The sequence below is a fragment of the Chionomys nivalis genome, chromosome 1, assembly GCF_950005125.1.
Source record: "Chionomys nivalis chromosome 1, mChiNiv1.1, whole genome shotgun sequence".
Lineage (NCBI taxonomy): Eukaryota > Metazoa > Chordata > Mammalia > Rodentia > Cricetidae > Chionomys > Chionomys nivalis.
The window spans coordinates 42,092,844-42,106,955 of record NC_080086.1 but is presented as its reverse complement, the minus strand read 5'-3'; the positions used below and the strand labels follow the sequence as shown (position 1 = coordinate 42,106,955).

Sequence of the window (14,112 nt, the reverse complement as noted above, 5' to 3'; positions counted from 1 at the left end):
GCCTGTTCATGTTTTTCTCCAGTCAACAAATTGACAGCAAATACCTACCATGTGTAGTACAAGCAAACAAAATGTCGTGACCCTCCAGGCCCTCAAAAGTCTTGGACCTCCCATGACCTCGTTATCATTTCCTAACATTTTAGCTTCTCAGTTTATTCCATGGGGCATAATCTGAAAAGAAACCGGTGGTTTTATGACAAGTCATCCTCATTTGATTTTCACTGTGAGATTAATTGTCTAGCTTGAGTGTGGGCTCTGCCCTAGGAGCTCCTCTGAAGATGAGACTATGGATACAGAAAGTGTGTGTTTGCCCAACCACCAACTTCATGAGGTTTTTAAAAATATTCGATTGGCATATATCAGCAGCAATCCTCAACGGAAAAACTGGCACACTTATGAGTAGGGCTCTGTCTGCTTTCTCTGCTTGGTATAATTTCTCCAGAGACTGTGGCCAGCTCCTGCCTTCTCAGCCTGTCATCTGTCCCCAGCCAGCAGGTGTCGCCTGTGAGACATAGCTGCTGACTCGTTCTTAAGCGCATGGATGTCTTGAAGTGTATTTAAAGTTGGAACCCTTAAGAAAACTTGCTCTTTACCTGACTAATTCAACCAAGTTTCTCATGCAAGGTCTTTAGCTGGAGGATTTTTTCTGGATGTGACCTATGCTTTTCTTTCATTCAGGCTAATAAAGCATACCAAGCAGCTATTAGAGGAGAATGAAGAGAAACTGTGCATTAAAGTCTTACAGACCCTCAGGGAAATGATGACCAAAGATAGAGGCTATGGAGAAAAGGTACTGCATTTGATTTTCAAGTTTAAATTACACTGTAGAACTAAACTTAAGGTTTGAAAGTGCTTGGAATCTCCTTAGTTACTAGCTGATAGTTTAATTTTTAAAGCTGTTTCTCCTGTCCCTAAAGGTAGCTGAATCATATGACTGTCTTCCTGCAAGTCAAATATTATTAGTTGTCTCTCATAGACTACTCACCATATAACCCAACGTCAAGGAAACACTTGTAGGATCTTTCCTACTGAACTTCCCAATGAGGCATAATTCTCTTATGTATCATTCTGGGTACCTGAATTTTGCTTTCCAGCTAAGCATACCTGTGGGGTGACTTACCTCTTTCTGATGCCGTGTTGCATAATCCTTCCAGCACCTCAAGAAACTCCATCCAGTTCTAACTGGAAGGAAGACAAGCAAGTATGTCACCACTTCTGATTGAGATTGTGAAATAGACAATCCCCATGACCTGACACTTCTTGGTATACAGAGAGAGCAGGCTTATGGCGCGTGTCTCAAAAGCACAGTGTGGCAAGAGTAATCCCAGTGCTTCTTCTCATCTCCAGCAAAGAGCCTTGAGCATCAGTCTCAATTCCAATAGCCTTTATGGAGTAGTTACTAGCACCCACTAATTGTCAGCTAGCCACTTTTACCAGTGGTTCCTGATCTCATTGGCCTGTCAGAATACCCAGTAACTCACTGGTTGGCTCTGAGAAAGAGCCTGGGTAATTAAACCACGACTTTCCTTAAAAGAATAGATGATGATAACCAAATCATCAGAAGTATAATAGACTGCTAAAGTCTTGCTTTTCAGCCTATGCATGGTCTCTCATGAATGCCAGCTTACTTAACAGACAAGGCTCCCTGGATAAAAAAAAGAAAACAGGAAAATGTACAGTTTTACTGTACTGAATATCCCTCCACTATCCTGAGATCACTAAGCTTTTAAATATCAAGCTAGCCAAGGCTAAAGCCCATTTGGTAAATGCCTACCTAGCATGCGTAAAACCCTGGTTTTGACATACACTATGCTTCATTAAACTGGATGTAGTGTACGTGCCTGTAATCCTGGCACTAGGGAGGTGGAGGCAGGGTGATCCAAAGTTCAAGGTCATCTTTGGTGACGTAGAGTGTTCCAGGCACAGCCTGGGATACATGAAATCCTGACTCAAAACCAACCCAACAAAAGAACCATATGTACACGTCATTCTAAATGTTTATGTAAAGGTGAATACTTGGTCACGGAATCAGGATTTTGTGGACAAAAACTAATAGGAAGAAGCGTATAAATTTAAATAGTAGGTGCAGAGAGCCTTAGTCCAGTGAGAAATGATGCCTTGCTCATATAGACACACACATGGGCAGGTTTTCATGAAAAGAAAGGGAAAAGAGAGGGAAGAGAAAAGCCAAGGGTAGCTTAGGGGTAGGGGATAGATAAAGACGGATGGACAGATGTCAGGAAGTAAGAGATGGCCAGAGTCTAGAAGAGTTTCCTGGGCCTCTGTTCACTTTTCCTTTGTAGCTGGTGAAGAAATTAGCCACCCCAAATCCCAGAGACTGACATCTCTTTCTAGACTGCTTGGGACTGTCATCCCTACTTCTGGAAAACAGAAACACTGTAAACTAGATTGGGGAAGACCACAAAACCAAGGGAGATGTTCTAGGAACCTGCGGTAGACTCGAAACCCCTGGCCCTGGTGCTCTGGCTAACTAAAAGTGCGACTTAGCCATCTGTGTATGTATAGCACTATGAAACGGGCAGAGGGCATGAAAGGGTTCCCGCCTCCCTCAGTATGGCAGTCGATAATAACTTTGTCTCACCAAGGTTCTTTGATATTTCTGATGGCCACTGCTTGTCCTTGCTGAGTTGAAGAAACACAACCCATTAACGGGCCAACATTTTCAAGGGCAGAAAAATCTCACAGCCAAAGAACTAACCTTCTTTTCTCAAGGAAACCAGGTTGGCTTGGGTTTTTCTAAACGGGGTTGTCCTTGGCCTGGTGCTGAGGACACTCCCATGCTTTCGTCTCGGTTTTCCTGCTGGTTGCCCCTTGTGTGGAATGTTCCCGTGGCTGGCACCTTCCCGAGCATATTTGATACTGTCCTTCTTTCCTGCCCTTTCTTGAGTCTCTATTGTCACAGGATGAGATCTAGAAAAGGTCTCGGGCTTTGCCTCATCAACCCTCGCTTGAGCGTAAGCACCTGGGCTGGGATGACGTATCTGCCTAAGGTCACATGCAGAGTCTGAATGGGTTCAAGCCTAACCCCAGTTTCCCACATCCCAATTATCTCCTTTCCCACCTCTCTCACGCTGTATCTTCCAGTGTGGGTCTCTTTCTCTAAGCTGTAGTCCCTATGGATAGAGAGGCTTTGCGTGCCTTTGCTCATCTTGGTGTTTTCATTCAGCTTCAGGACTTATCAAGGTCATATATGACAAGGAAATTTGAAACAATTTCTTACTATTCTGCTCAAAAAAATGGTGTGCTTATATGGATCTACTTTCATAAAGGGGAACAGAGACCTTTGGGAAGTATGACTCAGATTACCAAGTAGATTAAAATATACCAAAATCTCTCAAAAGCTGACATACGTTTTAATCACCAGATATAAAATCTCCTGGCCTATGTAGAGAGTTCCAGTACAGAATAAGACCTTATTCCCCCGCCCCAAACCAAACCAAGCAAAAAAATAATAATAAACCAACCCAGATAACAAAGTGTCAGTTCCATACAAGGACAGAGCCCTGTGACCTAGGGCCTCCCCCAAGGTCTTACCACCTGCCAGCATGTCACCAGTAAGGTCCAACTTCCTAGTGTGCCATCTGCAAGGGTAGATGCAAACCCTCTCCAAACCATATCAAGCACTCAGGAATTAAAGGAGCAATTAATCTTCACCTGTTATGTCCCTGAATGCAAAGAACCAACAGTGTGTGTTATTCATGCTGTTAAATATAAAAGTAAAGAATATTTGAAAAATTATCACAAAATGGTATTGAAGTACAACTGGGTATAAAGCTGACAGTATCTTGTATCCTGTATCTTCAAAGAGATCAGACTTTAGAATGATACCAGGACTGCGTAAATATGAATATACATATGAGAAATGCCCACTAAAGTCTGCTTTGAATCTGGAATACATTTTGCCTGTGGAAAAAAAAAAAAAAAAAAAAAAAAAAAAAAAAAGTAACGTCTCCATGGCTAGGAATCTTAAAGGTTTCTCTGAATCTTTCTATAGCTCACAGAAAATCTTCAAGCCCCTTGATCCTGCTTGAAAAAGTAACAGAGTTTTCTTAAGTGTTGGCCTCTCGCTGTTCATTATAGGATTTTATTATGCTGATCTTGGTTTATATTATCATTCAAAGAGCTTTGAAAGAAACTCAGAGTCCAAGAACTGTGTAAAAGGATATTTCAGAATTTATTTGACATCCCACTTGCCCTTCTGAATAATCCCTGTTTTCGTTCTAGAGAGAGCACCCGAGGTAATGCCAAGGTTTTTATTCTTACCAATTGTCGGTTCTCTGCTCCTTGGTTCTAGATGAGTAGAGTGTTGACCTTTCCGGCTACTAGCATTTCTGACAAACTCTTTACTTTTCAAAATGGAATGTGACAGAGCTTCTGAGCATTAGCCTGCTATCCTTAGACTAATGTAACTGAGGTTATTCTCTCCTGATTTTTTAATTCCCCTGCAGTTGATGCCAATAGATCCATGTCACTAATCCAACTGGGGCAAATGGTGACTATCGCTCACCCGCACTCCCAGGTTATGAGATATGTTGGTCTCTGCCCCCTGAAGTTAATCCCAGATCTGACTGAGCCCAACTGCAGTTTGGGCTCCTGACTCCCAGTAAAGCAGTCAAATGAGTTTATAGTACTCTAGGCTTTTATCCTGTCCCTCCCTCTCTGCTTCTGAAAAACAAAGCTCAGGGAGTTGGCTCTCAGTCCCACTCAGTTCAAGATCTCATGTTTACAAGCAAGGACAAGACTGTCTTAAAGCTTGGATGATGGACTCATGAGGTTTGTTGCCCAGTGTGTGAATGAAGCGTGGCACATGCTGCGTATTCTGTTCCAGAGCAGACGTCATTCCAAGCTGTGACTGTGACCATGTTGCGTAAGCTCCTTCAAATGGTCACTGTCTAACAGCACTGAAGGTGACATGGTTGAGCATAAGCATACTTACACAACTTTCTAACGTTTAGATTCTTGTGTTTTGCTTCCTAACAAATCTCTTTTTCTCCCCTCCTTTCTTCTTTTCCAGCAAATTTCCATTGATGAAGTGGAAAATGCCGAGGTCCTAATTTTGTTGTTTTTGTTTTTTGTTTTGTTTTGTTTTTAATGTCCCATGGTGATGTCTCCATGATACCCTTCCAATTAGCCTTGTACCGTGTCCTCTGGCCTCTGCGTTTAGCGTCTGGCTTTGTGTAGTGTGCCTTCTGGAGTGAGCACGGTTGGTCCTGTCTGTGTTAGTATTTTCCTCCAGAATGTTTGTCATTTCTCCTTGGATATCCCACCGTTCATCCGGATAGACTTTCTAAGCTGTGACAAGGTTTCAGTTATTGCCTGGGTCCTTAACTTAGGTGTGAAGCTAACTCTTGATGTTACCATGAAGGAGCTTTGCTTTGTGTTAAGCATTTGACAAAACGAGAGAGAATAGATTGACATGGTTGGGAAGTTAAAATACAACAACGAAACACCAATCCCACTACCCTGTTGCTGTTTGTGTTGAAAGGCATTACGTGGTGGGGGTGGGGGGGTCACGTAAATATTTTCATAAGTCATTGTGAATCCACCCCTGTAGCCATGGCTTTTCTTCTGCAGGAACTACTAGTAGGTGCAGAAATGAAGATGGCAATCGGTGGTTCCTGTACTGGCCTGTCAAGTGGCCCTTGTAGTACTGTCCTAGAAACACTGGTACATGAGTGGATTGCAGGCTTCCTACCTCTTGCTTGTTCTGTGCATTTTCAACAGCCTTAGTGTTTTTAGGCTGTGATATGCAGTTGGTAGGGGGTACCAGCAAGATAAAAAAAATGATTTGGAGAAAAAGTGTGTATGTGTGTGCATGTGTATGCATGTGTGTGTGTGTGTGTGTGTGAGAGAGAGAGAGAGAGAGAGAGAGAGAGTTATACATACACACACATATGTGGTTTTATTGCCTGGTGCATAGAGTACACGGGATAAAATTATATTTGATTTTTTTTGTTAGGCTAGTTAATTAATACCTTAATTTAGATGGAATGAAGCTACCAGATTAGACATGTTATCCAGTGTCTTTTCACTCTAATATACTGTTGTTGAAAATTCTTAATAAATGGCTTAGATACACCTAAGGAAAGTTAAGATATGCCGCAGACTTAAGTCTGGAAGCAACACAAGAGGTTATGAATTTGAACTGGCTGCCTCAGGAATGGCATTCTGAGAGGCAAATGGCCACTCAGCCCACCCAGCTAGAGCACAGCCAGCCAGGGCTTACACGTGGCCAGTTTAGCTCCATAGAGTTCTCTATGATGAATGCGCTGTGAACACATTTGTCTTTGTTGTAATCAGACACAATTATGCCTGCACTTGAAGCAGATGTGCTTGTCGGATGGCAGAGGGGTGAAGAGGGACGGACACTTGCAAGCCTCCTTCACTGCCTGTAGCACAGTCGTCTTTTCTTGTTTCCTATGTAGTTTTCCCATTTCTGAATTGGTTCCATGCTAGGAGGTCGCTGTGGGCTGAACTTGGTGTGCTGGTCCCTTCAGTACTCTTGTTTCTACCTAGAGTTATGAAGGCATCCCTTTAAATTTCTCCCCCTGAGCTACTGAAACTGAATTTCTATTTGCTTAGGTATAGACTAAGTCAGGGGAAGAAAACCCTCCTCCTCGGAGTCTAAGTAGCGTTATTAAGTCACTGTTTGCACCATAGTGATCAGTTGATGTGTTTGCTTGCTCAAGATACAACTTGGTTCTCCTGGCTAGGACTTTATTGCTTGCTTATGGAAAGACTCCACAGTTGGAGCAGGTGTGTTTATAATTATACTCTAGGAAATAGAATACTGTCTGTTTATAAAGGAAGAATGTTCTGGCAGGCACTTAGATTCTTTGAAAATTCCCTGAGGAAGCAACTGTGGCTCCCCTCTGCGTAGTTACCCCTGGCAACAGTCAGAACCCTGGGACACCAACACCCTGTCCCTGGTCCCTCGGGCTATTGGCTCTGGCCCTCTTCTCAGAGATGACTGATTGGCCTTTATTATCAGCCCATTCTGGAAACCACTACAGCTCCTGTGGAGCACGCTCCCCACCCCCCAAACCTTTCACCAGAGTATGCTAGTGGAAGCCAGCTTCCATAGCTGAGCTTCTACAGAAGTTTAATGAGAGCTCCTGCTGGCTCAGCCCTGAATCCCGAATGTTGGGGGTGGGGGAAGTGTTAGGCATGCCTGGTCCCTTCGTCTCCTCATTGGAGATGCATTTTGGTGATAAAGGCCAGTTGAGCATGCCAGGAAATTGTTGCTGCAAACAACGTAGGAAAAAAGAAAAAGCCCAAGCTTCTCCATCCATGTCAGACCTTTGGGGAAGAGGGTAAAAGGAGGGCGGAGTCATAAATTCCTCATAAGGCACGTGCATTGTATGGGCCCTTCCCATCTGCCTCCTAGAGTAAAATTGCATTTGACACCAGAAATAGGAGGGTATTGGTGTTTGTGTTTCTGTTTCTTAGTAAGTAAAGAGGCAGCTTCCATCCTTACCCCTGACTCGGTCTTGTCCACCAGAGATAGGAAGAACAGGGGGTGAAGGGCAGGAAAGGGAAACTTCCTGAGCTATGTCAAGCTTGATGGATTGTTGCATGTGTGTACTTGTACACCCTCCCCATCAAGATATAGAAAGCTCCATCACTGGTCATAAATGGCACCAGCTGTTGCTAAAGATGTAAACCTGTTAGGTTACAGCCATTGTGTTAAAGGCTGGTCACAGCGTGACCCCGGATGCACACAGTATTTTCCCTGCTGAGATTTGCTAGAGAGCCTATACAAATTAACATAAAAATTACTCCAGTCTGTCACAAAACATGATAGAAATTCCCTGGAGTTATGGGCAAATGTCATCGGAGATGTTCCCTAAGCCAGAAGGTCAAGTAGTCACTTCATAGGTCAGGTGAAAATTCGTAGCCTCAAGGCAGGATAGCCCCCACTTCTCTAAACTAAGAAGTGCCATAGCTGTTGAGAACACGCTCGGAGTTCAGGCAGAAGTCGGGACTAACAGAGTGGTCCACCTAGGTTTCCTCATTGTGTCCTTAAAAAGGAGATGGGTGTGCACTGACGTTCTCTGGACATGCCTGTTAGTTTCCATTTGAGATGTGATCTGCTCTGAATTAATGTCACTCCAGGCCTCTGGTGACAGCGAGCAACTTTGCTTTCCTGTACTGCAAAATGAAAAAAATACTAGACAGACATTTCGTGTCACCCAGGGTAGCTGTAACCTGGTTTTATTTTTATTGTGCCCTTATCTTCTCTCACCTCCAGCTCCTCCTACAAGCCAGTGATGCCACAGACAAGAAACTTTGTAAACTTGAGGATGTGCGAAGGCTGAGGGGGGAGACAGAGAAGCATAGAAATTGTTAGATTTCACCTTCAGGGGGCGTGCTCGTGACGTCCAACCCCGGTGGAGGCGCCCTACTTTTTTACATTGCTGTGAACTGCTGAGTTGGGCATCTGCCAACATTCAGGCAGCCGTTACATAAGACCTTTCTTTTTTTTTCCTGGAATTTAGGCTCACTGCTGATGTGCGACCTTCAGCAGTAATTGCCAATAAGTGCAGCAGGAGTGTTTACTCTTAGACACTGGCAACCACAGAGCAAGCTCTCCTCACAGCACCCAGAAACCGCTGCAGAGTCTGCTCAAGGCTTCTTCTTTTGGCTTTCTTTTCTCTCTCTCTCTCTCTCTCTCTCTCTCTCTCTCTCTCTCTCTCTCTCTCTCTCCTTCCTTCCTTCTTCTTTCTTTCTTCCTTTCTTTCTTCCTTCTTTTCTTTCTTTCCTTCATTCTTTTCAATGCTGAGATTATTCCAGAATGTCTGAAGTAGTGTAATTGAGTCAAGCCAGATTGCATTTTTAAATAATGGACCACACTAGTGAGTTCTGATGAAGTCTGTCTGTAAGATATGCATCAGACTACATGGGTGGAGCCATATAATTTTTAAGTTATTTTTGTTTCTAAAAGCAAATACAGTTAAAAAGAGAATTGTATTTGCAGATGTGAATATTTAAAATTGTTCTTGTAAATGTTAGAAAGCTTCTATTCTGGGCTCAGTGTTCTTAAAGCTTTCTTTTCTCTTAATGAAGGGGTTGTAAAACTGATAAAAGATGGGGCCTGGTTAACATAGTTGCAAGCTCATTCATTCTTGTTTTGTTTCCTTTCCCTGAGGTTATGATTAGATTAAGAAACAGCTGAGTGCTGATTTAGGGGGCCAGAAATGATAAGTTCTTTTTGCTGTACTGCTGTATCAATCTATCATCCATGTCTTGACTTGTGTTCAATTTCTGTCGGGATGGTCCACATGGGAACATTGTGTTTAACAGAAACATGGATGCTGTAGGGCTGCAGAAGAATTCCTGTTAAGGACAGTAGAAAGCCAAGCCTGTTCACAGGCCCGGCTGTGTGCTGGTCCAATAATAGACACACATGAAAGGAATGGATGGAGAGATGGACAGGTGTGAGGGGGTTGCTAAATTGCAAACACCAGAAATAACCTGGGAAGTCTCTGGGCTTCTTTAAGAATTACTAGGCATGACAGCATATGTGCATCCTTCCATAAGAAATCAGATACTTTATATGTAAAGTAGGCACATGAGTATCTTCTATTCACGCAGCCCATTACTTGATTGACATCAGTTAGGATGCCCTGATTATTGGCCTCATCCCGGAAGGACATTGAGGGTCCAGAAACTCGAGGTACTATTTGAGTTCCACTTACATGTTTGCTTGTCATTTGAATGCTTGTTTCTATTAAGTTACATTTGGCTGAGCTTCTCTGAATGTCCTGGGAAGACTTAAAATCAAAGGATCAATATGATGAAGCAGTCTGGTACACTGCTTGGTTTTCAGGTTCATAACTAGGCCTGTTAATCACCCACCAGCTTCCAAGAGTTCACTGTAATTAGCGATGTCAGCAGCATGCACTAGGAGAGAGAAATAAGACCTAGAATATTTATGCCTTAAAATGTTATTCCTTAAAATGTTGTCTGAAACCTTGCCATTCAAGTCAAATGATAATAATAACCACTGAGAAAAACTAAATGCATTCATCAGTTTCTCCTTGTGTTTACTGATACTGGTATTTACATAGCTATTTTTGGAACATGTATCCTTTATTATTATATTTACCAGACCTGCATCTTACTGCCATAGAATCAGCTTATCCCCAAGGAACTGTGACTTCAGTCATCAGAGAAGAAAGTGCTGGTGTGGACTGTTGCTTGTTTTACCTAATTATATTCCTGGTCTGATCAGGTCTCTGCCATGCCCGAACTCAAGTTATATTGTTTAGGGCACTTGGCTATTAGGGTTTTAACAATGAAGTTTACTGACAATAGACGATGCAATATTTGATACTTTAGCTGGAAGGAATTCCAATAATGCCCCAGTCTCCCTGAACAGGTGAAGAGACAGAAGCTCAGGGAAGTTATTTGGTGACCAAAGAGGCCTGATAGAGGCCTTCATCACGTGGCATCAGCCAATGCTCCTGGCCTTTCCCTTGTGATCCACTAATAGAAAAACCTAAAACTTGTCTTTCTGGACAGCGAGGCCTCCATGCATCCTCTGCTGTCCCAAACAGCTTCATAAGATTTTCAGGGAAAACCTTAAAAAGATAATTTAAATTTCATTTTAAAAATCAAACTAACTTTAGAACAAGCACAATCATCTCAGGAAAAGAAATATGGAAATTCCCGATCTCACTCTAAGAAAGAAATACTGATAGCCTCTGCAGAAGAACTGAAGATGCCTCCCTGGACAAAGAGAACCAAGGCAAAGTAGACAGTTAAACAAGGGGGTGAGGGTGGGGAGAAAATACCAGTTCCGGCTTCAGCTTCTTCATTTCCTTTGGCTTTGGTTTTGTTTGGCAGGGGAATAAGAGGGTAGCTGCTTGGGTTCCTGCAGGAAATCCCTGCTTGTAATCCTTTTGTTCTAATCATATAGAATGAACCTAAAGGACATGCCCGCGGGAGTGTGGCCAACACAAACGGTAGAAGACAGTACCTTCCGTCCGTCTCTGGCCACGCTAGCGTGTACGGACAGTTGCTTTCACACTGCCATTTCTTACATGTCTGTTTTCCACTGAGGACAGAAAGCAAAACTGTTTTCACAGTTTCTTGTTTTAGCCTAAAGCAGGCAGAGCGGAGAGTAGAGCTAAAGGGGCATCTTGGATTGTGTTACCAAGTTTACCATTTTGACAGTACACACCTCACCTCTGTTTTATTTTCCTTGCTGTGCTGAAGGCTTTCGGCCATCGTGTTTCTCCCCACCCTCTTCAGGAGGCTGGGTGCTTTGCACCAACTTCTTCTCCCCAGAAGTGATAGTGTTGGATTACACACAGACACACACACACACACACACACACACACACACACACGTCTAGACCTAACTGAGCAATCCTCCACCTGTGCCTCTCTACCTTTGCTGAAACAGTTTGGATTTAATCAGTTGACAAACTAGAAGGCCATTTTTTAAACTTCACGACAAGAGCTTTCTATTAAGGATATTTCTTTCCACTGTGGTGATCCGGTTACTGAAGTGTTTGCCTTGAGCTGCACTGAAGCCCCACACCCACCCCAGGTCTCACAGTTTCCATCTTCCAGACTGGCTGGCCACTTCCCAGCCACCTTCTGGCCTAAGGAGCAGGGCACAGTGTGCAGTGTGGGAGAGCAACAGCAGAGGCCAAGGTCATACGGTTCCAGCATGAACCTCGGCTTCAGTCCATGGCTCCAGAGTGTACCTTGCACTGCTCAGCCATGCTGCTGGTGCATGACTCGGGTCCAGGGCAGTCCACGTAGGATCTGACGGTTATGTCTGACATCAGTTTCCTGTTCTCTGCACGTGTCCTTTGGCCAGACACGTGGCACTATCTTCATATGCAGTGGTAGATTTTCCTAGCCACACCCGTTTTTGAGTTATCCCTTCTCTTTCTCTCTCTCTCTCTCTCTCTCTCTCTCTCTCTGTGTGTGTGTGTGTGTGTGTATGTATGAGAGACAGAGAGAGTTCATTTGTGTATTCTTTGGATGAGCCTTCCTCTCTTTCCTCTACGAGGTAGGAATTTTGAAGTTGAGTGTGGGCTGTTTACCTGATACGGCAGGAATAAGCCCAGAAAACCTGTCTGTGCTACTCCTAAGGAGCCATAAGGTTAGAATAATCATGCTCAGAACGCAGAAACTCATCTGCTTGTTGAGAGATTCTGGAAGAGGCCATTCCACCTGCTAAGCCTCAGCCAGAGCCGTCCACTGCAGGAGGGAGCAAGGAATTGCAGAGATGGGAGGAAGCATTAATACAGAGGAGGCATGTGTTCCTGCAGAGAGTTCCTGCTGCTGGCTGCCCCCTTGGCCCATTGCTGAGCTTACCCAAGCCTCCATTAGTATCCAAAGCACAACTTTCCCTCGCATTGCCCAGCCGGACACCCACAAATGGGAGCTCTTCCCTCCTGGCTACTGATTCTTTCAGCTTTCGTATTGCTATAATGCAATGCCTGACTAGAGCAGTGTAAGGTGGGAAAGGGTCTATTTTGGCTCACAGTTTACAACCGTCGTGGCTCAGAAGGAACACTGGTGAGATTGGGTCTAGCTGTGGCAGATACTCCAGGTGACCGGTCACTGTTCCACAGGTCAGATATAGAGGAGATGAATGCCTGGCTTTGTTGGTTTCTTCCTTTCTCCCTTTGTACGATGGTGCCACTCACAATCAGAGAACATCTTCTCTCCTTACTAAGACTTCTCTGGAAAGGCCCTCACAGACACACCCAGAAGTGTGTCTCCCTGGTGACTTCAAATCGAGTCATGGTGACAGTGGAAGTTATAGTCATCTCAGCGATAGTCTTTGCTAATTTTAATCCTGTATCTCATATCAGTCAGCCATTTCCCCACCACATCCCATTTACTTTAAACATCCGGCCGCTGGTCGCCCTCAATGGCCCAGCCCCATGCAATGGGTGATTCAGCAAAATCACCGACCTGTGATCTTTCTCTCCATGTTTTGTCCCTCAGTGTTGGTCTGCAGACTTCTCTGTGGTCTGGAACATGCAAATGACATGACTAACATGCTTCGTTTTACTTCCAATTAGCTACCACAGGCCCCGGAAGCTGAGAACTCCACAGAGGTGTGTTACACACCTGTATTTGCAGTACCAGCAAATACGGGTGCTTCTAAGTTTTCCCATTTGAGTGTGTGCATTGTCATGATGAGCTGTTCACTGCAGTGATGGGCATTGGGGGGGGGGGACAAGATCTAGCAGGTTGGGGACTAATCCTTGCTGTGTTGGCTGTTTGCCGGTAGTAAGAAAGTCCTCCACTGGTAGAACTAGACTAAGCAAGCTCCAGGTGAGAGGATGAACCCCTGAGAGGTCTTCACTCCTAATCCTTTTTAGTCTAGATGTGAGGAATCCTGGAATGTTAAGATCTTTCTGTTGTGTGGATTGACTTCAGATCACATGCAAAGATCATGTACTTTTGAAAATCAGGACATGAGTCTATAGTTTTCCCAGAAACTACTAAGAAAGCTGCCTAAGGCAGTGTGTCTGTCCCATCCTTCCCAGCTCCCAGCTCCACTGGCTGAATGAAGGACTCGAGTTAATATTAAGGGAGTTAAGAAGTAAGATCAGAGAAACTGTTAGGGCCGGCATGTCTCCAGGTGGGAAAAGTTCCTTTCGGACACTGTTGCTAAATCACAGGAGTTCGAGTTCAAATGGAAGGTTCTTTATCAGAGAGAAGTCTGTCGGAAATGATAAAAATCAGACACAGATGCTAGAAGGCCTGAGGTGCAGTGCAGGTGTTTCCCAGCGATCAGCTTGTATTCTAATCAGAGCTCCTCACTAGCAGTTTGATTAGAATACTCAAGTGCTGGTGGGTTAGGGAGTGCTTTGGTCTCATGTATGTGTCTGACCCATATTGTATGTATCAGTGTCCTTATGCATGTGCTTTTCAGTGCTGCATGTATGAATCATAAGGACTTTCCCAGTTGAGTCTTGTTTTACAGCCCCTCTTGGGTTAATATAATAGCATATCCTATAGAACTGCCATTCATAATCTTTGCACAGGGCAATATTGGCCCCAAAGCTCATTTGAAACAATGTCATGGGATCAGGGGTTGGGACAGCTGCTAAA

General features: G+C 44.0%; 1 protein-coding gene across 10 annotated transcripts in view; it reads left to right on the top strand.

Moving 5' to 3' along the window:
- Itpr1 (inositol 1,4,5-trisphosphate receptor type 1) overlaps positions 1–14,112 on the top strand; it is a 342,111-nt gene that overhangs the window by 211,634 nt on the left and 116,365 nt on the right. For 7 of the 10 annotated variants that reach the window (XM_057761436.1, XM_057761425.1, XM_057761414.1 and 4 more), the window contains 3 exons: positions 679–790; positions 5,036–5,068; positions 13,074–13,109. In XM_057761436.1, coding sequence (XP_057617419.1) covers positions 679–790; positions 5,036–5,068; positions 13,074–13,109 — 181 coding nt within the window. The remainder of the gene's footprint in view (positions 1–678; positions 791–5,035; positions 5,069–13,073; positions 13,110–14,112) is intronic. The other 3 variants (XM_057761465.1, XM_057761456.1, XM_057761447.1) reach the window with 1 other exon arrangement.